This window comes from Peromyscus maniculatus, chromosome 4, assembly GCF_049852395.1.
Source record: "Peromyscus maniculatus bairdii isolate BWxNUB_F1_BW_parent chromosome 4, HU_Pman_BW_mat_3.1, whole genome shotgun sequence".
Classification (NCBI taxonomy): domain Eukaryota; kingdom Metazoa; phylum Chordata; class Mammalia; order Rodentia; family Cricetidae; genus Peromyscus; species Peromyscus maniculatus.
The window spans coordinates 68,638,563-68,663,112 of record NC_134855.1 but is presented as its reverse complement, the minus strand read 5'-3'; the positions used below and the strand labels follow the sequence as shown (position 1 = coordinate 68,663,112).

General features: G+C 51.2%; 1 protein-coding gene across 7 annotated transcripts; it reads right to left on the bottom strand.

Moving 5' to 3' along the window:
* Positions 1-968: 968 nt before the first annotated feature.
* Positions 969-24,544, bottom strand: Arhgap1 (Rho GTPase activating protein 1). 7 transcript variants are annotated; one of them, XM_076570029.1, is made up of 14 exons: positions 24,398-24,495; positions 21,475-21,557; positions 20,637-20,784; positions 20,328-20,423; positions 11,714-11,801; positions 5,748-5,879; positions 5,481-5,567; positions 5,243-5,341; positions 4,604-4,711; positions 4,444-4,520; positions 4,174-4,251; positions 3,137-3,265; positions 2,817-2,920; positions 969-2,651 (listed from the first exon to the last, which is right to left on the bottom strand). In XM_076570029.1, exons 3-14 carry the CDS (start codon positions 20,767-20,769, stop codon positions 2,460-2,462), a joined length of 1,323 nt encoding a protein of 440 aa, XP_076426144.1. In that variant the 5' UTR covers positions 20,770-20,784; positions 21,475-21,557; positions 24,398-24,495; the 3' UTR covers positions 969-2,459. The 7 variants fall into 7 exon arrangements, with proteins under 7 accessions (XP_076426144.1, XP_076426142.1, XP_076426146.1 ...); XM_076570027.1 differs by having other exon boundaries at positions 20,637-20,808; positions 24,398-24,476; XM_076570031.1 differs by having other exon boundaries at positions 21,345-21,557; positions 24,398-24,429.
* Between the last annotated feature and the right edge of the window lie 6 nt (positions 24,545-24,550).

Here is a 24,550-nt window from a genome sequence, read left to right as displayed (position 1 = left end):
GACCCTGTCTCAAAAATAAACAAAAAAATTCAATCCTTAATATGACTGTAATGCCCATCCTGATGTCCAACATGTTCACTCTAGTTCTCTCCCTTTTAAGTTCCCTTCACACAATCAGCTGGGAGAAGAGGCCCTGGTCCTACTATACAACACAAGGTAACAGCTGGAATGCTGCAGATATAAAAATATGAATGGTGACTTGGTACTTCCTTGCCCAGAGAATGATCAACCAGGAAAGGGAAAAGACAGTTTCACAGAGCACTGTCTTCCAGGCATAATATGGCTCTTAGCTTTTTTTAAAAATCTGTATGTGTGGATGTATGTCTGTGTAGAATGTGTATGTAGTGCCCAGAGGCCAGAGGAGGGCACTGGAACTGGAGTTAGAAATGGTTGTAAGCTGCTGTGTGGGTGATGGGAATTGAACCCAGGTCCTCTGGAAGAGCACCAAGTGCCCTTCTTAACTCTTCATTCTCTAGCTCTCAGCCCTTATTTAACCAGAGCAGGTGTTACATGCATGTGACCTTCAGGACAATAGAGCCTTAGGGCTAGAGAGATGTCGCCATTGGTGAGGGGTTTGCTCCAAGTCTGACAGCCGGAGCTTTTCCTCGGGACCTACATAAAAGGGAAGGGCAGGAGCCAATTCACACAGTAATCACTGAAATTTGAAGTAAGCCATTGGCTCTTCACTGGAAACCCTACACCCGCCACTCCACTCTAGTTTGTCCCACTTACATGTGATCTTGGAAGGCGCTGGACTTAGGTGTGCAGGACGTGGGGTGAGTCCTCTGTCACAGCTGCTTGGGGTCACCATGCTCGGTAAGGACCCAGTGGACTTTCGCTGTCTGCCCAGCTTTCCGTAGGAAAAGAAGGGGGACTGGGCAGGGACTGCCTGAGGCCCTCTTTCTCGGCCACAGCGCACTCCCACTCGGTTCTGGACTGCGGAGCCTTACTTCTTAAACAGCCAGATGGACGTTTTCCATTTCCATTTTTATTGAAATACAAAAAGTGCAAATGGTGAAATACATGATTGGTGCCAAGAAAATCATGGTAAGTGTGAACACTGGATTCACAGTAAGAACGCCCCCAGTGACAGACCGACAGAGCAGGGCCAGGACATGGGCTAGAGAAGGTCCAAAAGGCTCCTCAGCGAATGGAGTGTAGCAACACTTGATACAAAAGGTGGGTGAAAGCCGAGTGTGGCCCCGGGGGGCCGGGAGGACAGAAGCAGACTTGAGGCACCAGAGACCTGACACACAGTGGTACAGGAGAAGGACGGTGGGGTCAGGCCTGGCCTCGTCTGCAAGGTGGGCAGTGCAGATTCCGCAGCCCCCGGTACATCTCTGGAGCTGTCGGGCCTGGCCACCCCTGGGGGCAGGTCACTGCAGGTACTTCCCTATCACTGTGGGGCAGACTTCCAGAAGAGCGGCTCAAGTTTCCACTGGAGGAGAAGGAAAGCTATCGGCGACCAGGGCTCAGGCCTGCTGAAAGACAACAGGGCCCTGTGGCCACCATATTCCCTCAAAGGAGCTGTGAGAACCTGCCTGGCAGCGTGATTTATTAGTAAAACCTCTGCCCCTCTTAGGGGCTTCTGAGCTCCTGCCCTCCAAGAGTACCCAGACAGGACGTGAGAGCCATCATGGGTTCTGAAGCAGTGGTCCCTCTGGCCACACCAGGGAGACCCACCCTAGCCACTGGCTGAGGATCTGTGCACATGAGAAGGGCGAGAAGACGCGGAGGGCCAGGGCTGCTGTCACTGATACTACTCGACACTGGGACTCTCCCGGGAGGACCGTTTCAACAGCTGCTCAGACTGAGTCCGGCTATCTACGAGGCCAAGTGTGGCAGGAACGGGGATAGGACACACTGGGGCAGTACCACTTGGGGAGGAACAGACCCAGAGGGCAGAAGAGACAAGCCAGCTCTGGTCTTGTCATCCCTATTAGTAGGAAGGGCAGACATAGGGAACTTGTACCCAGGCCAAAACTCACTTCTATAAAGCATAGCAACTGACCAGAAAGGGAGGTACCTTAGCAGCCAGCCCAAGCCAAGGAGCTCAGCTGTCCCACTTCCTAGCAATCAGGGAAGAGGACCAGCCCCCATACCAGCACAGCCGGCAGTGATTTAGTCTACAGTTGCCAGGGAAACAGGCAGGAAAAGGGAAGGGGTTCCTGGGGCTCAGTCCTAGAAGAGCCAAGCCCGGTCTGGAGAGCCCAGCAACCAAAGAGGCAGTGAGAGGTATAAGGCAAAGGAAATGTCTTACGATACCAGAGGCCTCCAGGGCTGGTGAGGTGGGCTGGGCAGAGGGAGAGGAGGGCCGCCCAGTTAGTGGGCTCCAACTTCCATCTCCTGGGGCTCCAGGGCCCCTCCCTAGGCAGGAGCCCCGGACTCCAATAAGGTTACTACCAGAGGCCAAGTCCAACTGGGGCTGCCAGAGAAGGGGCTGGAGGTGGGGGCTGCGCTCAGACCCCCTGGGCATCTGTGTTGCTGGGGAACAACTCCCCTTGGTGATCCAGGAGGAACTTAGTGAAGGTGTTGATGGGATTGATGGCCTTGAGAGTGATGGCAGCATCCTTGGCCCACAGCAGGTTAGGGCCAAAGACGACGGCCAGGTTAGTGTTGGTCATCTTGTTCTGGTCAGAGTGGGCAGAGATCTGCGGAAGCAAACGGGCTCCAGCTAGAATCTATGGCCCCTGCCTCTTACTCCCAGCAACCACATCCAGGGCACCCAAGCAGTGACCCTCCCCCGTGGTCGGGTGAGCCCCGTGGGCGGGGGAGCCCAGCGGGCGGGTGAGCAGTGGAGGCCAAGGCCGTCTCACCTGCACCAGGAAGGCCGTCAGGAAGCGAAGCACCTGATAGTTCTCCTCTGGCAGAGTCTGGAGAACCTGCTGGGTTGTCTCCACTCTCTGGCTTTCGTCAATATCTGTGAGGAGGGGAGGCCCAGGTTACAGAGCAGAGGACTAGCTCAGGAAACCCTGCCATCAGACTAGTGGGGAACCCCAACCCAACTTGCTGGAGCTGCTTATGCCCACAGCCTGCAGGGGAGGGCAGGTAGATGTACGGCCATGTACACAGCCCTGAGCTCAGCTCCAGCTCTGGCAGAGGATTTACACAGCTGGGGAGGGAAGAGGGAACTCACTGAGGAAGCCCACGACGTGGGGGTAGAGGTCAAAGGTTAGCAAGGGCTCAGGAAGCTCCCGAAGGAAGGTCTTGAGGATGACAGCCGGCAGGTGCAGCTCATTGTACTGGTCAAAGTCCACGGGCAGCCCTTCGTGAGGGAGAGAGGATGAGACCAAGGCGGCGGCCAGCAAGCCCCACACCCTATGTCCTTCTTCTACTGCACAAGCTGCCTTTCCCTGGGTCCCCCATTGCCTCTCCTCCTCCTCTGTAACAAGGGGACACAGGCTCAGACCATCGGAGAGCCTGAGGGCGGGCACTGGCACACATGGCAGTTACTCCTTGCCTCTAAATGATCTGGAACCCAAGGCTGCAGCTCCAGAAAGTGAGGCAGCAAGCCTGGGCAGCCAGGCAGATGGAGGACCTCTGAGGTCACTGTTAGCATGTGGGCATCTGGACTGGCCTGCCCTTAGGGCCCTGACGGGGTATATCCTCAGCTGCCGCCACTAAGAGCACCCCCTGTGCACATTTGCCACGGTTCCTTATTGCCCACCTCCATCTCTTTCTCCGTTCTCATTCCCGGGGACCAGTCTCTGCCCCCTTCTCTGCCCCTTCTCTGCTCTCCCTTCAATAAACCACCCATGTAAGCCCTGTTGTATGTTTTTAAGACAACTCCTTCCTGTTGTTTTAAAAATACAACAGCTGATCTAGAGAGATGGCTCAGAGGTTAAGAGCACTGGCTGCTCTTCCAGAGGTCCTGAGTTGAGTTCAATTCCCAGCAACCACGTGGTGGCTCACAACCATCTGTAATGAGATCTGGTGCCCTCTTCTGGTCCGCAGGCATACATGCAGACAGAACACTGTGTACATAATAAATAAATCTTAAAAAACAACAAGAAAACCAAAAAAACTGTCACACCTAAGACATGGAAACTTCTGGCAAGAATTTTCTTCTTGCTTACAGCCCCTCACAGTTACATGTCCCATCTTCTCTCTCTCCACACACACACACCCCCACACACACTAATGTGCACACACAGTCTGGACGAGCCCACTCACCCATGTTATATTTCTGCTGCACTTCCCGAACAACTTGGGTGTTGGCTGACCTCCGGAAGATGCCCTCTGTTGTGAGAGCTGGGAAACAAGGGGGCCTGGTGAGTCTCAGAACTGTGGGTGATGGATCACTTCCCTGCTCTACCAGTCTCGGAATTCCAAGAAGGGTCATTGGGAGTGTACTTTTCTATGCCCTGCCCCGAGTTTCTCAAGGGCAGCTGGGGAACAGGGTGACCTGGAAGGTCAAGAGGCCTTGGGCTCCATAGCACTCACCGTGAGCCTGCAAGTAGGCAACCGTCTCCCTGAGCACAATAGGAATGGGCTCCTGGTCGGGGCTTTTCTCCTGGAGGCTGTGGGAGCAAGGGGTGAGCTGGGACTCTGCATGCTGGTCCAACCCCATCAGCCCGGACCTGCCTAGCCTTAGCATACTCACTGCTGCAATGAGACCCCGAACTGCTGATTGGGCAGCGGAGGGCGTGGTGGCATGGGCTTGGGAGCTGTGGCGGGGCTCTTTTGTGTGGATTTGAGGAAGTCGTCATACCTGGGAGAGGAGATGGAACAAGGGTCAGGCCCTCTGGCTCTGCAGTCCTGTCGCCAACTTTGTGTTTACTGTGATTTTCCATGGATTATTTCACATGTCCTCAAAACAGCCCCACTTAATGTAACACAGTGGAAAACAAACACTTTAAAGGGTTCAGTCAAAAGCTTGTGACGGAAACGGGGTTGGATTTGGCTCCATCTACCGTCTCTGGATCTTGACACTGCCTTTCTCATTCCCTGGCTTCTCTAGGCTCCCTCTTGCCCGGGTTCCTCTGCCTCCCACACAACACACCGACGACTGAGCAGTGGATCCACACGAACACACACACACACACACACACACACACACACACACACACACACACACACACACAGAGCTTATGAGCACATCTGCTGCCTCACACCACTGAACAGTGGATCCACACGAACACGCACGCACGCGCGCGCACACACACACACACACACACACACACACACACACACACACACACACGCATCCACACCCGGCTTACGCGCCCACCCGCTGCCTCACTTGAGCACTTGGCGAGGAATCCCCAGCTGCTCCAGCTTCACGTGCTCACTCAGCTCGCTCAGGTAATTCACATAGAAGATCTTCCGTCCAAACTTGAAACTGGAGGCAAAGGGAAGGATCTGGGTCAGCCTGGGCCCATGATAGGCCGCTGTTCTCCCTGCAGACAGGTATCACCCCAAGCTGGCCACCCTGGGTATCTGCTTGGTATGTGAGGGGTGCACACCTGTGGCCTGCTCACCTGATGAGGGGCTTGAAGAGGATAAGCAGGGTTTTGATGAACATGGTTGGGTGCACAATGTACAGGGCCTTGATGTTTTTCTTGTACCTGCAGGACATTTGGGAAACTTGGGAATGGGTGGAGTGAGGAGCAGGGCTGTTGGGGCCCTGCCTCTATAGACATGGAATAAGCTTCTGACCAAGAGCACAGCCCAGAGCCCCGAGAGCTGCTGGCCCAGAGCCACCCCCGCCAGGCTCTGGAGCCCCCCCCCACCATGTCCCCACCCACTTGCGGTCAAACTCCCGGTAGGCATCCCGCAGCCAGCTGAGGGAGGGTTTGTTGTCACTGGTCAGGCCGTGGTGCAGGTACAGCAGGGTGTAGTCACTCTCCACGTACTGGTCCAGGGTGTGTTTCAAGTACCTTCAAGACAAATGCCCAGGGCTGGGGTAGCTCCATGGTAGAGTGATTTCTAGCATGTGTGGGCCATAGGTTCAACCCCAACATCATAAACACACAAAGAGCCCCGTTCAGACCTGTCCTCTGCACAGCAGGCGTGGCCCCTGTTACAACAGAAGCCAGGACTTGCATCATGCTTCCTTTTCCAGACGCTCCCTCCCTCCCTGCTGCCATGTGGCTCTGTAACCCACAGCCTCTTCCTGGAAGGAGGCAGAGGGGAGGGAGCTGGGCCTAATGGAGAAGTAAGTACGCCGACAGCTCTCACTTTGAGCAGCAGAAGCAGCAGACCTGGGCTCCAGGCTAGGCTGTGTATCCACAGTTAAAAGGGTTTGACATGTTTTTCTCAGGATCACCCTGAGTCAGTCAAGAGGCCAGTCACTGGTTATTAGTAAAAGCTTTTAGTGTCTGCCAAGTACTTCCAATCCATTACCTCATTCTCCCTCATCACAAACAAGCTGAAGTTAACCCCGTTACTAACAAGGGCAATCAACAGAGGTCAAGCGCTTAGCCAAGGGTTCAGTTTGTGGTGGGGCACAGTGGTGAAGTCCAGCTCCAAGACTGCATTCTAGACCCTGGACAAGAGCTGCCCTTTGTATGTGATTTGTAGTATAGTTTGTAAAACACTGTTCCCATGAAAGGACATCAGGATGACCAGAAGGTCAACTGTTCCAACTCCTAGGCTTTTTTTTTTTTTTTTTTTTTTTCGAGACAGGGTCTCTGTGTAGTTTTGGTGCCTTTCCTGGAACTCACTCTGTAGCCCAGGCTGGCCTCAAACTCAGAGATCGGCCTGCCTCTGCCTCCTGAATGCTGGGATTAAAGGCGTGCGCCACCACTGCCCGGCCCAACTCCAAGTTTTTTAATGGTCCACAAAGCCATACTCCTCAGGTTCCCTATGCTCACAACAGGGTATGTACCACCCCAAACACACACACACACACACACACATACACACACACACACACACGTTGAACACACTGGGAAGTTTGGAAGAAATAAACAGGGAGAGGGCAGAAAGCCCAGGATCAGACCTCTTAGAAGATGGCCAGTCAGGCCCTTGGCTCTAGTAGGGATGCCACTCCAAGCAGGCCAAATGCTAAACACATCCAAGGAGGGGGGAATGTGTGAGGGAGTGCCCCAAGACCTGACTACGTGCCCAGATGGATGATCTGACCTAGAGACAGCAGCCTAATGACGGGTCCCAGGGTGCAGAGCTGGGCCAGCACAGGTAGGCAGGGCAGAAATGCTAATGCCAAGTTACCACAGATTCTGAGCAGTACTAAACTTAGTCCTTATCACACTAAGCACTCTGTAGTTGACAAAGGGCATTTTGCAGCTGAGTGTTGTGGCACACATCTTTAATTCCAGCACTCAGGAGGCAGAGACAGGCGGATCTATGAGTTCTAGGCCAGCCTGGTCTACAGCGTAAGTTCCGGGACAGCCAGGGCTGTTCCACAGAGAAACCCTTTCTCAAAAAGCAATACAACAACAGCAACAAGAGGAGGGCATTCTGCAGTGAGGAGCGCAGCACAGAGGACAGTCAAGCGACTCGTCCATCCATGATGCATGCCGCGACCTTTGGAGTGCAATAAAATGGCGCCTGTCAGAGGCTGGGCAGTGCTCACGCTCTCTGACCGTGTAAGAGAATGTTCAAGAACTTTTCCTACGGAAACAGAGGGAAGCAGAAACACTCTTGCAGGAGACTGTTCATTCCAGTTTTATTATGGAAAAAATAACAACTGAGCAGCCAGCAAATTGTCCAATATCAGGAGATTGGCTAAAGAAACCCTGGGACATCTATAAATAGACTATCTCACAGGATGCTTCTACAGACAGGATTACTCTGTGAAGTCAGGCGTCAGAACAGTGGTCACCCTTGAGCAGACACTGGAAAAGCAAACTGGAGACCAGAAGGGGGGCACTGATAGGTATGGAGTTTCTGTTTTGTTTCGTATTTAGGTTTTTCGAGACAAGGTCCCACTCTGTAGCTCAGGCTGGCCTGAAACTCAAAATCCTCCTTCATAAGCCTCCCAAGTGCTGGGATTGCAGACATGCATCATCAAATTCACCAAAAACTGGGTGTAGTATTATATGTATGTAGTCCCAGATACTCAGAAAGCTGAGGCAAAAAAGCTTGGGCAACAAAATGAGAGCTGTCTTAAAAGAAAAAAGAAAGTAGCACACAATTTGTTTACTTTTCTATATGCATATTATATGTAAATAACATGTTTTGTTTGGTGTGGGGGATTTTGGGGGGCAGTGGGAGCAGATGGGGTTTTACTATGTAACCCAGTCTGGCCTGGAACACCTATGTAGACCAGGCTGACTTGGAACTCACAGAGATCTGCCTGCCTCTGCTTCCCAAGTGCTGGGATGAAAGCACGCACCACTCTGCCCAGCTAAATATGTCTTTTTTTTTTTTTTTTTTGAGATAGGGTTTCTCTGTGTAACCCTGGCTGTCCTTGAACTCACTCAGTAGACCAGGCTGGCCTCAAAGATCCACCCGCCTCTGCCTCCCAAGTGCTGAGATTAAAGACATGTGCCACCAAGCCTGGGGTAAAAAACAAAAGGACATCAAAGGATATCTTTGAGGAATGATTTATACCCAAAGATGGAAGAATTATCCAAGATATCAAATTGAATACAGAGTTCCACATATAGAAAAAATACAAAGAGGACGTATCAAAACACAGGTTTCCTTTCTGGGTGGCAGGTCTGCGAGACTTCATTATTGTACAGGTGGTGTTTTCCTGCACAAGCACTGCCATGTTTTCAACCTCTCAACCCTGCAATACTCTAAAATATATGAGATGGGATTTCATCGTTACCATAGCAACCCTGTGAGGACACACAGAACTCAGCCTTCATACAGAACTCGGAGATTTGCCTCCAAGCACATAGCTAGTTAAAATTCAGAGCTCAAATTTAACTGGTCTTCTGAGTCCAAGCTTCAAGCATTTTTCCATTCCAACCCCCTAGATCTGGGTGGGGAGTGGGGAAAGGCCAAGTCTGATGTAATCTGACTGAAAACAGGGCACACAGAACTAGTGGGACATGAGGCCGGTCTCAGGAGGGACTCTGACTAGATGGGGTGGGGATGGGGGTAAAGGGTGGGTTGGGGTGTATGTGGTGTGTGTGTGTGTGTGTGTGCGCGTGTGTGTGTGTGTGCGTGTGTGTGTGTGGTGTGTGTGTGGTGTATGTGGTGTGTGTGTGGTGTATGTGTATGTGTATGTGGTGTGTGTGTGTGTGCGTGTGCGTGTGCGTGTGCGTGTGCGTGTGCGTGTGTGTGTGTGTGTGTGTGTGTGTGTGTGTGTGTGTGTGTGAGAAGGGAAAGAGGCCCTGAAGCAGCAAACTGCCCAGGGCTTCTGGAGCCTGGAGGAAGATAAAAGGTAGACACAGCTTCCTCAGTAACTGCCCCTAAAAACTAGGTGCTTTCCATTGCCTGTGATTTCCTCTCAATGGACCTTCTGCCTGGCCACAAGTCTGCCACTTGGTACATCAGAGGTGGCAAAAAAGCTGGAGTGGGTTTGTGACTCAGCCTCCTCGGCTGCTCTATGGTGAATATTTCTGGCTGGACACATGGTGGGTCTCCAATAAAACTCTGCTTGCTCTATTTTAGGAGCCGTACAGAAAGGGTCACAAGGCCAGAGAGAGAAAGACTCACTACAAGGAATGAGCCTCTGCCTCTATCTCAGCTGAGACCAGCAGACTCCACACTCAGGCTCCGGCCTTTCTTCTGTGACCACCGCAACCCGGCATGTGCAGAGCATGCATGCAGGACCACAGGGAGCTGCTGTGGTGGTGGTGTGCATGCAGGACCACAGGGAGCTGCTGGGGTGGTGTGCATGCAGGACCACAGGGAGCTGCTGGGGTGGTACAGCAGGCAGGACCACAGGGAGCTGCTGTGGTGGTGTGCATGCAGGACCACAGGGAGCTGCTGGGGTGGTGTGCATGCAGGACCACAGGGAGCTGCTGAGGTGGTGTGCATGCAGGCAGGACCACAGGGAGCTGCTGTGGGTGGTACAGCATGCAGGACCACAGGGAGCTGCTGGGGTGGTGTGCATGCAGGCAGGACCACAGGGAGCTGCTGGGGTGGTGTGCATAGCTTACATTTTAGAGAGCACTTGAAACTGGTCAGAAGAAAGCACAGAAACGGCCACCCTGAGCAAACAGGGCAGTTTCTGCTCTGCTTCTGTGGAGTACCTCACATGCCTTGACAGCACATGGTCCCAGCTACGGCCCCAGTGCTGGCTCAACAGTGAAAGGCCAGGAGAGGTCTGCCACACACGTCAGCGTTTAAACAGTGTGCTGGCTGCAATGAGAATGGCCGCCATAGGATGTGTGTTTCAGGAGAATCAGAAGTAGGAGGTGTGGTCTTGTTGGAGGAAGTGTGTCATTGGGGCGGGCTTAGGGGCTTCAAAAGCCCATGCCAGGCCCAGTGTGTGTGTGTGTGTGTGTGTGTGTGTGTGTGTGTGTGTGTGTGTGTGTGTCTGCTGCCTGCAAACTGGGATATATTTATACAACATTATATATTATATATAAATCTGCACTATTTCTCCAGCACAGCACCAGAAAGAGAGAGAGAAAGCATGTGTGTGCGAGCACCTGCAGATCAGAATGTAGCTCTCAGCTACTTCTCCAGCATAGTACCATGCCTGCCTGCTCCCTACCATGACGACAACAGACTAAGCCTCTAAAACTGTAAGCAAGTCCCCAGTTAAACCCTCTGTAAGAGCTACCTTGGTCATGGTGTCTCTTCACAGCAACAGACTGAGACAAGCAGCCTTTGGATTTGCGCTCGGAGAGATTCTAACACATTCAGTAGCAGAAGCCCCACAGGTGCAGAAACCATTGACACCAAACTTGGTACAAAGTAAGATAATGGTAATTATGAATATAAATAGAAATGATTAAGAATCACAAGGCTTAGCCGGGCGGTGATGGTGCATGCCTTTAATCCCAGCACTCGGGCGGCAGAGGCAGGCGGATCTCTGTGAGTTCGAGGCCAGTCTGGTCTACAGAGAGAGATCCAGGAAAGGCACAAAGCTACACAAAGAAACCCTGTCTCGAAACCCCCTCCCCCCAAAAAAGGAAGAATCATGAGGCTGGAGAGATGGCTCAAAGGTTAAGAGCACTGGCTGCTCTTTCGGGGGACCTGGGTTCAATTCCCACCACCCACATGGCAGCTCACAACTGTGACTCCAGTTCCAGGGGATCCAACACCCTCAAAGCAATGCACATAAAATAAAATTAAATAAATTCTTTAAAAACAAAGAATCATGTCTGGTGGTGGTGGTGCATACCTTTAATCCAGCACTTGGGAGGCAGAGACAGGTGGATCTACAAGTTTGAGGCCAGCCTGGTCTACAGAGTAGGCTCCAGGGCAGCCAGGGCTACACAGAGAAACCCATTTCAAAACAAAATAAAACAACAAAAAAGAATCATGACTACATCAGAAATACCATACAGTTGTACATATTTGGAAAGTATTTCCTTTTTAAGGATATTTCTGGTGCATTCTCTTACTCCTGACAGGAAAGAGGCCACATGCTTCATTCTCTTCTTTGAATGATGAGAAAGTAAGGTTCTTAGACACTTGCCAAGGTCAGTCTCTAGGACTAGAACTCAGTCTGACTCCTTCCTTGTCTAGTGTTCTTTGGCATATATAAAGCAGCTTCCTTATAGGACGAGGGTGGTTAAGAAAGGTAACCTGGTGCCCAGGGTGAAGGAGAGACCATGGAGACTGGTTCAGGCTACCGAGACTCCAGAGCAGCCCACTCTACCCCCCTAAAGGTACTCACCCCAAGAGCTTGCTGTGGTCCAGCTGATGGCTAGGGGGCATTCGACAAGCGCTAAAGACAATGATCTTCCGCCCGTATTTATCATCACCTAAGTGTGGAGAAAGATGGAGCAGAGTCAGTGAAAATGAACCAAAGTGGAGGGTGGGGCTTAAAAACTACCCAACCTGGGGCCTGTGCCAGTGAGCGGAGGGGCTTGACTGACCTATGTCCATTATTCAAGGGCATGCTGGGTAGTTACTTCAGGGGCACTGAATTGGGACACCCCCCAAAAAAAAGTATTTAGCCTTGCTTTTTAACCCAGTCATGGTGAGACACACTTGTAAACCCACACTTTGGAGGTAGAGTCAGGAGTTCAAGACCACTTAATAGGTTCAAGGCCAGCCTAGGCTACATGAGATACAGTCTCAAAAAATAAAAAGAAAGCAAAACAGTAATAATAAAATCACTTTGAGGATAGAAACAGTGTTGAGTGTTCAGAAGATAGGTGTATGGGGCTGTAACTCAGTTGGTACAGTGCCTGCTTAGCTTAGCATACAGGAAGCCCCGGGCTTGATCCCTAGTGCCAAATAAACCGAAGGTGATAGTTACATCTGTAATCCCAGCACTCAGAGGTAGAAGCAGGTAGATCAGAAGTTCAAAGTTATCCTTAGCTATACTTAGATAAATTTAAGGCTAGCCTGAGATACAAGATAATCTGTATTGGGGGAGAAAAGGTATATTCATGCAACAGAAGTTTGACCCTAAAAAGGAAGAAAGTACTGACATACGCCACAAAATATATATGAACCTTGAAAATAAGCTAAGTGAGAGCAGCCTGGCACAAAAGGGCAGCTACTACACGGTTTTGTAAAAGTCTAACAGTGGTACTCAACTGTGGGTCATGACCTCTTTGGGGTCAAATGGCCTTTTCACGGGGGTCACATACCAGACATCCTGCATATCAGATATTTACATTACAGTTCATAACAACAGCAAAATTAGTTATGAGGTAGCAATGAAAATAATTTTACAGTTGGGGGTCACCACACCAAGAGAAACGGCATTAGGAAGGTTGAGAACCACTGAACCACTGGCCTAAGACCACAAGTCCACCGAGTCGGGAAGAGGGAGGAAGGGAAAACTGCTGGACAGGTACAAAGTCTGATGTGCGCATGAATAGTATACGTGTTCTCTGGGAAACACCGCTGGACAGGTACAGAGTCTGATGTGTGCATAAATAGTATACGTGTTCTCTGGGAAACACCGCTGGACAGGTACAGAGTCTGATGTGTGCATGAAGAGTATACGTGTTCTCTGGGAAACACCGCTGGACAGGTACAGAGTCTGATGTGTGCATGAATAGTAAATGTGTTCTCTGGGAAACACCGCTGGACAGGTACCGAGTCTGATGTGTACATGAATAGTAAACATGTTCTCATGGGCTGGCTGACAGCTCGATGGGTTAAGGCACTTGTTGCCAAACCTGATGACCTGTTTCATCCCACATGGTAGGACCCACATGGTGGAAGAAGAGAAATGATTCCTCAAAGGTGACCTCTGACCTCCATGTGTGCCATGGCTTGCACACACATGTGCATGCACACACACAAAATAAATGTAATTTTGCTAAGAACTTTCTTAAGTGTTCTACTGGTGCACACCTGCAATCTCACCAAGGGGGGCTGAGGCAGGAAGGTGACAAAGTCACAACAGATCTTGTCTCCAAAAAAAAGCCCCTTCATTCACCAAAAATATATCCATCAAGGCCTATACTATCTTGCCACCAGACATCCTACAACTAACTGGTTTACCCCAAAGCACCGAGCAGTGAGGACCTAGAAAACCTGTAGAGACTGCTTCTCAGGCAGCCCAAGCTACAGAGGAAAGTGGTCTGTTGCTAGACAGTGGGGTCAGCCTCCCCATAACAACAATTCTGTCCACAGACACTTTCTGATTTTATTATTAGAACAGCTGACCACACTTGGCCCTGACACTCCTAAAAATCTTATCGTTCAGGCTGGAGAGATGGCTCTTTGGTTAAGAGAATTGGCTGCTCTTCCAGAGGACCCAGGTTCAATTCCCAGCACCCGCATAGCAGCTCACAAATGTCTGTAACTCCAGTTCCAGGGAATGCAACACCCTCACACAGACCCCAATGCACATAAAAATAAATTAAAAAAATTATCTTTCCCACTAAAGATATTTTGAAGAACATCGAGTACGGGGAAGTTTGTGACACTTTGGAAAAACTCCGCCTAGGTGTTTTCTCTCAGATGTATTTGTCCCAAACACTTCACATGATGGTCTGGCCCCTGTCTGTCACAAGCCAGAAAGCTCTTGAGCCATGCTATCGCCCCAAAATGAAATGCTCTTCTTAGAGCAGGGGTTCTTATGAAAGCTCAATGGTGATAAAGCCTGGTCCGCACGCCCCCATGTCCTAACTTACTTCACTTTTCCAAAGACGCCAAACTGTACTTGCCTCATCCCGACTGCCTCAGAGGCAAAGGAGAACGGACACAGGAGAGCAGAAACTCAGGACACAACCCATAAAATGCAGGGAGTCTGCCTTCCGCTCCACTGAGCAGTAAGGACTATTCTCCCTTGGTGAACCCCATCATCCTGCTCTGTCTATGATGGAGTGCTGTGAAATATTAGTTTCCGATGTGTTACATTCGTTTATGCTGTGGAATGTTTAATGGTGCAAAGATGTGTTGCATTCTTTCATGTTGCATTTGTTTAACTCTGTGAAGCTGTGTTACTGTGCCTGTCTAAAACACCTGATGGTCTGATAAAGAGCTGAACGGCCAATAGCTAGGCAGGATAGAGGGATAGGCAGGGCTGGCAGGCAGAGAGAATAAACAGGAGAAATCAAGGCTCAGGAGAAGAGAAGAGGGAGGAGAAGGAGAAGGAGAGAAAGATGTCCCAGTCACAGAGTAAAAGGAAAGAAAGACATATAGAATAAAGAAAGGTAAGATGCTCAGAGGCAAAACGTAGTTAAAAGGAAATGGGATAATGTCTTTTAAGATTTATTTATTTATTATGTATAGAGTGTTCTGCTCTTAAGCTCCAAGCCATCTCTTCAGCCCTTTTGTGTGTGTGTGTGTGTTTTGTTTTGTTTTTTTGTTTTTTGAGACAGGGTTTCTCTGTGTGGTTCTGGTGCCTGTCCTGGATCTCGCTCTACAGACCAGGCTGGCCTCGAACTCACAGAGATCTGCCTGGCTCTGCCTCCCGAGTGCTGGGATTAAAGGTGTGTGGCACTATCGCCCAGCTGAAATGGGATAATTTAAGTTAAGTTAGAAAAGCTGGCTGGAAACAAGGCAAGCTAAGGCCAAGCATTCATAAGAATAAGTCTGACCCTAGCAGCCTCACAACCTCGACAGCTAGCTCCTGGATAAGCCTTCACCCTCCTGTCTCCACCCAAAGCATGGTCTGGCTTTGTTAGGTCCAAAAGGGCCTGGGCAGGGTCCTCCAAAGAACTTCTTATGCCAGTATCTGAGGTCCAGCCCACCAAGCCCAGAAAGCTCTGTCTTGTCTCTTAATCTTTCCTAGCATCCACCTCAGAGGATTATAAACAGCTACTGCCCCCAACTCTACTTTCACAGCACACCATTCCTCTCAATCCCACCTTACAGAGAATCTGTAGACCTAGTCCTGTAAATATTTCCTAAAATGGAAGCCAGACGTGAGAATACACACATGTAATCCTAACGAGAGACCAGGAGTTACAGATTCCCAGGCAGGCAGAAAGATACGGAGGGGCCATGGGCAGGTAATAAAGGTGGTGAATTTAAGATAGCCAGCTTCTTTCTCACCCTCCTGACTTGAGATCAAAGCCTGGCAGCTGCAAACTGAAGGACTTGTAGGCTTCTGTCTCCCAGCAGCAGCAGGCCTGCTGATGGACTGGCTCAACAAGCTCAAGGCCTCGTCAAACTTAAGAGTTGGGCGCCAATCAACCATCCTATCTGTCTGCAAACTGACCAACCCTGAATTAGGGGAGGAAGACTCTTCAGTCTTATAAAACCGAGCCTTGGAGAAGCGACTGGAATTTGCAGCTTTCCTGCTCCATCTGCTCTGCAGAGGGCCTTTCCCTCTGGGGCTGCTGCATGTGTGTGTTTCCTCAGCCCCGTAAACGCGTTGCTTCAGTGGCCGATTCTGCCTGCTGCTGCTGTCTGCAGCGTTCCGTTTCTCCACTGCTATCTGCTGCGCTGGAGACTTTTCCTGCCTTCTGATTCTTTAACTGGCAGAAAAAACAATAAACAAATCTGATCAAGACCCCTAAACTATATCACTAGCACTGGGAGGTGGGAGCAAGAGAATCAGCAGTTCCGAGCAAGGATCAGCTACGTAGTAAGTTCAAGGCCAGGCTGGGCTTCATGACATCCTGTCTCAGGGGGGAAAATTCCTTAGACTGGCTCACAGACTCTGAGTCTTGGCCTCAGCTCTCGGGCTGCACCATGCACATCTTCTTGCACATCCTCTAGCCCAAAAGCTCTGGTAGCGGGGCAGGCCAGGTTGTTCACTGCTTGTATGAGACAGACCTTCCTCCGGACAGTTCTGTTCCAAACTGGCCACTAGGGACCTGGGGCACTCCCACACACACAACTGCCTCCACCTTCCCCTAAACAGCTGAGCTGGCTCTTCTCACAGCTCCCAGCACTAAGCGCCATCCCTCTGCTGTCAGTTTCTAATCCCCTGGGTAACCATGCTCCATCTCCCACTGGCTCACAGCAGCCTGAAAGCAGGGACTGATTCCTGTCTCTGACTCATGTCAGTCATTCAGTAAGGGTGGGTCTCCAGGTGTGCTGATATACACCTTCGATCCCAGCTACTCAGAAGACCGAGGCAGGAGAGTCACTGGTGCCTACCAGCCTGGGTAGAACAGTAAGATCCCATCTCAAGTACTCAGTGGTGGAAGCCTTCACAAAGACGCAGGTCATATGACATACAGTTTCATTTCTGAACTTGTATTTGATGGTTAAGTGACAAATTAGAGTGTGGTAGGCAGTGAGTTTCCTGAAGATGGAGAAGGAATCTTTCCAAACAGAATGGTTAGCACGCAGCTACATCAGCAACAGTTTTGCTTGTTGGTTTTGTTTTTGAGACAGGCTGTGCTGTCAATAGGAGCTCAGGCTGGACTAAAACTGAAGCTCCTCTGCCTCAGCTTACTGAGTGATAGGATCGGGACTTTGTGTTTGTTTTTGTCTTCTGTTTTTAGGACACAGGGTCTCATTATGCAGCTCTGGCTGTCCTGGAACTCACTATGTAGACGGGGCTGGACTTGAACTCATAGAGATCCCCCTGCCTCTGCCTCCCAAGCACTGGGATTAAGGGTGTGCACCACTACCCCGCTTCGATATTTATTACAGGTATGTGCCCACCACACCTAGGAGGCAGGTGCACTTGGAAGGCCTGGGTGGCACCAGCTCTCTGGACTCTGGGGCGCTAGGGTTTTGGGGGGCTCGGAGCTAAGCTCCCGTCCTCATTTACTTCTACTTGGCTCTGTCGGGGAAATCAGCACGGCAGGGCAGAGACACTGACCGGCAGCCAGCCACACAATCCCAAGTTCAGAACCCGGGGAATCACCCGCCTAGTTCCGTGTAAGCAGGAGGAATGCCTGGAATGCAGGAGTGAGACTGAGGTGGGCGAGCCTGGGGACCTGGGGGGGGGGGGCACTGTGTGAAGCTGCTCCCCCAGGAGGAAGGCAGCCCTCACTGGCTGGAAGAGTTGAGGACTGAGCTAAGGTAGAGGGTCTGAGAGCTCTGGAATGTCAAGTGTCGGTGAGAGGCTAAGGCTACGGCCAGAAGCATGTTATTCCACCTCTCAGCTGGCCACGGAAGTGGGGAGTAGAAACCCTTCATCCATGCTTTTGTGAATAATCCTAATAAACTCACTAGTTCATCAAGAAAGAAAGAAAGAGCCGGGCGGTGGTGGCGCACGCCTTTAATCCCAGCACTCGGGAGGCAGAGCCAGGAGGATCTCTGTGAGTTCGAGGCCAGCCTGGGCTACAGAGTGAGTTCCAGGAAAGGCTCAAAGCTACACAAAGAAACCCTGTCTCAGAGAAAAAAAAAGAGAGAGAGAGAGAGGGAAGGAAGGAAGGAAGGAAGGAAGGAAGGAAGGAAGGAAGGAAGGAAGGAAGGAAGGAAGGAAGGAAGAAAACTATTCTATAAAATCTATTACAAAGATGTGCACTTTGTCTAGAGAAAGGAATTTACACCTGGTGGCCCTAGGGGGGTCAAAGGGGACTATGACTAGTTAAAACCTATTTTACTGGACTGGTGGGTCTCTCTCTTCTTTTTGGGTCTCTTTTACTGTTTTATTTTTCCAATACCAAGGCTGGAAACCAGGGCACTGGTTGCACTAGGCGCGAGCTCTACCCGTGAGTGCTACCGCAGTGTAAGAATGTAAGCTGCTGGGGATGGAGGGGCCTTACCCAGGGCCCAGTGCTGACTGGGAGGAGGCTGCCCTAGGCACACACACTGAAAAGAGCCCAGACAGCAGGGGGCTCGAAGGCTAAGTCAGGAGTTGGACGGCAAGCATGGGATGAGGGTCGGCAGCCCGTGGGTCTAGGCCTTGCCCTCCTGCCCCCCACAAGTGGGGTCCCATCACCAAGTCTGCAAGCAAGCAGGGTAGCTGCTCCAAGAAGCACCCGGAACTTCCTCCCTGCTCTCAGAAGGGATGAGGACTGATTCTGCCCTGGAACCTTAGAGAGGTGCAGAGCTAGCAGCTGTGTGTCTCCAGGGTGCTGGGGAGAGGGCCTGAGGAGGAGGGTGTGGTAGGAAAAGCCTGAGAGCCAGGCCCTGCATTCCCCAGATACCAATCAGGGCCTCTCTCAAGGTGTTAATCAGCAACAGGACAACTTCCTTAGCAGGCATTCTGGGTACTGCTGACCACAACCTGCAACCCAAAAACATCTACAGTGGGCTGGGACTGAGAACACCCACAGTGGATGAAGGCTGCTGACGTTCGTTAGAGATTGCTAGTGTCAGGAATAGTGCAAGCCAGTTGACATCACGTTGGAAGCCTGAGACCAGCTGTTGCAGAAACTGAAAAGGTTACAAATAATGGTCTCTTTGCCTCCTTTCTGAAGAGTCTACTTTTACCAACACAACACTGGAAAGACCCTACTGGGACCACGTCAAATGTGACTGAGTCCATGCCAACCACTGAAGGCAGGGACCACCACAGCTGTAGAGGAGCTGGGAGCATTGCCTGCTCTCCCTTCCACACGGGCTCTTCCTCTGAATTCTAGGGCCAGAGACATCACCACTGGCTCTTCAAACAAGCCTTGCCAGCAAGACAGGCACACAGGCCCCACAGCAGCATGCTGGCCAGGCCTTGTCCACACTGGGAGCTTCCTGAGGCCCAGCCCCTGGAGCTCCTTTCTCCTGGCTTCTGGACGTGTCACAACGCTGCCTCCACTCTATCATGCCTCACAAACTCTGTCGTTTCCTCCTTCCAAAGCCACCAGTAGCTCCCAGCTTCTTGGAATGGAGTTGCAAATAATTTGGTGCCACCAGCCTCCACCAAGAGCCTTTTCTGATTCATAGAGCCAGAGGCCACAGCCAGGAGAGGCTAAGCACAGACAGCCAGAACTGACACCTACCTGGCTGGGCCCCCTCAGGCTGGCCACATTCTGGAGAACAAACAAAAGAGTGGGCAGGGTGGTGTTTGCTGCAAGATAAGAGGACAGAGGAACAGCCCCTACCTTTTGTCTCCTGACTGACCACAAAGTCCAGAGGCTATCGAGGTAGACATTAGACATCCCACAGACACCTCACTCAGGTTCCCAGGCTCAGACCTAAGCCAGGGAGGCATTATGCCTTGCTTCTGCAGGGGTGAGAGGGACCATTCAAGGCCCTCAACCCAGACCACAATGAGCATCAGAAGCCCAGGCACCATGGAATGAATGCTTTAGACATTATGGCCTCTTCTAACCCTGACAGCAAGAGCCAGCTCACTGAGGCTCCACTCCCCTGATCTAGTCTCTTTGGGGCTTGCCTATGAATATAAGGAGCTCCCTGAAGCAGAGACCCAAAGAGTTCCTGCACCCATTCTCAGCAGGGCAGCACGTCCACTAGAAATCTGACGCTCCAGGGAGCCGTGCGGCATTGTACAGTTTGAAGGAGGCTCCGCACATTCCAAACTCCCAGAAGGGAGTGACATTATCCACATCCCCGGGAACTGATAGGGGAAAGCAGATATCAGGGCAAGGGAGGGAAGAGAGGATATGAAGGGAAGGACAAGGCCACTTGTTCAGAGCCAACTAGCTAGCTCCCAGGACGCTGACGTACGAGCATCAATGTACTCCTCTCAACGACAGTGTGAGGAAGGAGTTCGGAGCACAGAGCTGGACCAAACTCAGCTTTCTAACTTCCAGGTTACTAGGGCCACAAGGCTGCCCACATTACGGTTGCAGTGGGAGACCACGGGACCACGGGTCAGGAAGCAGTGGTAGGTGGCTATATCACAGGCCAATCAAAACCAATCCATGCTCATAAGGGAAGGCACATATGCTCAAGAGCAGACGAGAGGCTAGACACAAAATGGACCCTTTCTTGGTGGCAAAAAGAGACTGGCTTCTCTGAGCCAGGAGCACAGACTATGAGGGCGGAGACACAACACTGGACATGCTCACCTGCTACTTCCACAATCTGGTGGCGGGCGATGTCATAGTAAGGGTCGTCCCACTTCAGGTGTGTGACAGGTTCTGGAGAGCTGCTTTTAGAGTCATCTGAGGAACAAGGCAAAGGCAGAGTCACCCGGGGGGTGGCCTAGCACTTTCTCCATGACTCATCCTCTCTGGCCTGCCCCCAGTGAACTTATATTCATGGCCATAGCCTAGGGCTGGTCTCCTTGCCCCAACCTTACCCCTGGAGACTCCTCTAGCTGGAAGGGATCTCCTCTCTGTGGCATCTACAGTGGCCAAGGACATTGTACCACCCACCTGACTTGGGAAAGTCTGGCATTTCGTCAGAAGGCCAGTTCTTCTCATCAATGGAGGCTAGCTTCAACTGGTTCAGAGCTTGGCTGGTATCATCCAAGGTCAGATCATCTTGCAGTTCTGAGAGAGGATCCATGGCTAAGTCTGTTCCCTGCAAAAGAACCGGAAGAGAAACCTGGGTGGGAGGGGAAGAGAGGTGGTGGGTTAGCTTCTGGAATTCTCACAGTGAACCCTTTTGTCTCCTTCTTTTCTCTTCTGGCACCCTTGTCCCTGTTCCTCAACAGTCCTCATCCTGCCAAGAGTTCCACAGAGCATGTTGCCAGAAAAGGCAGCTGGGGCAGCAGATGGCACCGCTCAGCACCTCCCTTCAGGTCCTCAGCTGAGGCAGCGGATGGCACCGCTCAGCACCTCCCTTCAGGTCCTCAGCTGGGCGCTAAGAGCCGTGCCAGTCCCACACTGCCTATCACCGACTGACCATTAACGCAGTCCCAGCTGCCAAAGGCATATCCTTAGAGGTTTTGGAGTGCAGAAGCCTCATGCTCCAACAGTTACAGAGAGAGATGTCACAAGAATCCGAGGAATCCAAGGGTCTCCTAACACCATGAAAAAGGCCAGCTGGGGCCCTGGCTGCTCCACTCCTCTCTCCAGGCCGGAGATGATAGGGTCCCAGGAAAAAAAAAGGCCATGGCTGAGGTGTTCAGCTTGGTTTACCTGGGGCAAAGACCAGTAGCAGGAGACGGAATCTATCTGCCAATCCCAGCAGACCCCTTGCAGGTCCCTAAGGCTCTTGGGTCCTCTCTAAACCTGTAGGGGTTCCACTGTGGCGAAGTCAACAGATTACCTTAAGGATGAGAGGGCACAGAGCGAAAAGAGACTGCCCTTGATATCTAGAACATGGAGGTGAGGCCTTGAAGGGCAGAAGAGCTGGCAGGGAGGGAAAAGAGGCAGCATTAAAACCAGGTCTAGGATCTGGCCAAAAGAGATGGCACTTTCTGCTCTCAGCTTCATAAAAACACCTCCCTCGAGCTCACCAGATGGGTGAAGAAGGTTTCAATCCAACCCATTTGCCCAACCCCAAAGAAGAGGCTGCATTCCTGAAGCCGGAAAAAAATGACTTATATGGTCAGAGAACCAGCAGGACAGATAAGAGGAGAGAAAGGGCCTGGGGATAGGAAGAAGAGAGGCGAGGCCCCGTGAGATCCACACTGTGGGCCAGGAGGATCGTGACCACCTCCCATCACCTCCTCTCCTGCACACATGACAACCTGGGGCTCTAAACGGTGAAGTCGCTCCCAGGGCCTAAGCAACAACTGCCTTGTCACCATGGCAACACACTGAGTCAGGAGGAAAACTGTTTCAAGCTTTCAAAGGCAAAGACCAAAGCTTCTTCCTTGCTCTTCCTCTCCCTGTCCCTCGGCCTTCTGCACTAATCCAACTGGACACGGAAATACAGCTTCCTTCCTAAGAACTCAAGGGCAAACCGTTCCCATTTGGGGATGCACTGATTTCTCTCGGTGAGTAAATCTGCCTTTGCCCAAAGCCCAGATCTTCGCTCCCCTTCAGCCCTCAGACCTCCAACCAGGCAACCTTTCATCTTGAGGAGTTTGCCTTTCACAGGATCCTCTAGCTCGGGGGTTCTCAACCCCTTTGGGGGCCAAATGACCTTTTCATAGGGGTCCCCTAAGATCACTGGAAAACACAGATATTTACACTATGATTCATAACAGTAACAAAATTAGTTATGAAGTAGCAATGAAAATAATCTATGGCTGGGGTCACCACAACATGAGGAACTGTATTAAAGGGCTGCAGCGTCAGGAAGGTTGAGAAGCACTTGGCTCAGGAAAGGGCAGATTCCCGCTCAAAACAACATCTCCCTGCCTGAGCCTTCTCTCCTTCCCCATCACTGCCCAGGTACCAGGAACTCCTTGACACCCCCACCTCACAGCAATCCAAGGGATCTTTTTGTACACAGTAAGTACCTGTGTGTGATAGAAAAAGCATGAAGTCAAACGTATGAAAAACTGGGTTAGAGTCCTGACCACGCCAAGGACTGCAGAGATCCCAGGCAAGAGCCTTTCCTGTCTGGACCTTAAATTTCCTTATCTATGAAGCGAAGGCTCCTCCCGGAAACAGAACTCTCCAGTGCTCAGAAGCACTTGCAAGGAAGTCAACAGGATTAAAAGCAGCAGCTAGAGCTGAGCTCTGTGTGAGGGAGGGACAGAGACCATCAAGGAGGAAGCTGAACTTGACTCCCAGCTCCTTCCCAGGAACCTCTCCTGTCCGTTCTAGACCTGACCTCCTTCAACTCCCTCACAGCCTCCTTTACCAGCAAAACTAATCCCAGTGGGGCCCAGCTCCCTGGTCTCTCTCACCCGCTTCTACTGACTTCTCTGAGTCAGGATGTTTGTCTGCTGTTCAGTGGGAGATGAGGGAAGCCTGTGAAGAGAAGTTCTAACACAAAACGATAGAAATGAAATACACTAGCCACCTGTGAGTCCTACTCCACTCTGCAAAAACACTGCTCGCTCTCAGATTAATATTCCATTTTCAGCAGGTAAACCTTGACCTTTAGAAAATATCTGAAAATCACTTTAGGCAAAGGCTTTGACTTTGGCAAAACAGTGAATCTCTCAAAAATTCTGATATCTGTGGACTTTTTCTCTTAAAAAAAATGAACAGATCCGTGAAATCTTGCATGCACTTTTAAAGGCTTCACAAGCCCTCTGAGAATTATTGCTGAAGAGCCTATTTCAAAGGCTGAGGCCATAGCTCACTTTGCCTGAACTCACAGAGAACACTTTGCCTGCACACACAGAGCCCCAGATTCCCTCTCCAGCATAGAAAAACAAAGCAACTTATTCAGAATAATGCCTGGCACATAGCAGATGCTCTGTCATTAGCTTAATGAATGAATGATTTTTCCTAAATGAAGAAGGAAACCAACATTCGTGGAAGACCAATGTGCTGGGCACAAATACCTCACAACTGCACTAATAGTTCAGCATATGCTATCAGGGCCATTTACGGTTTCAGCAAAATGGGGGTGAGGGGGGATACGAGCAAACTGCTAAAGGTCACAGAACCCAGAGGCAGGATTTTAATCCACGAGTACGTTTGAGGTGGTCTCTCGGTGGAAGTCAACCCCTCAGCAACACCTAATGTGACTGCCAGTCACAAATTCACAGGGTTCAAAGAGGAGCCACAAAACGGCATCCAGAACTTCTAATATCTATCGGGGAAACAGAGACAGCAACTTGAAGTCACAGCATTTGCTGGCGTTGGAATCGGACTGTTGTGTGACTCCGAAAAACAAAAGCCCTCCATGACAGCAACTCTGAACTATAATCACGTTTGCATAGTCAGAAAACAAACAACAGATTGAACGTATTTCATTTCACAAGAACATGAGGTGAAAGCATGACCTATCAAGGGGCAGGGTCGATCACTTCCCCCCAATGTCTCGCTCTCAGTGCTTTGCCAGATCCTGTCAGGGAGACGGCTCCCTCCCACGGGTCTGTTCTGTCCTGGCCTCTGCCTTGGAGGGGGCAGGAAGAAGTCAGAGAAAGTGGCCGTCTTCTCACTGCAGACGCCGAAGCGGGGCAAAATCCCGGCAGCGGGGAGACCAAGGCCCTCAGGCCCAGCCCCACCCCCGCGCCACGGCCTCGGGGTCTCCCCTTTCGGCCCTCAGCCCTTCGGAGGACCGGGGCAGCTCTTTCCCTTCCCCCACCACGCCCAGCGAGACCCCGCGCTCAGCAGCTCACCGCGCTCGGGCAAGGCTCCCTCTGCCACGCCTGTCAAAGCTCGGCAAACATCCGGCCGGGAGGAGGAACGGGTACCGCCCCCTCGGGGGCCCCCCAGCTCCCCAGCCACTTCCGCCACAGCTTCTTCCTACTTCCGGCCTGTTGCCCGGTCCA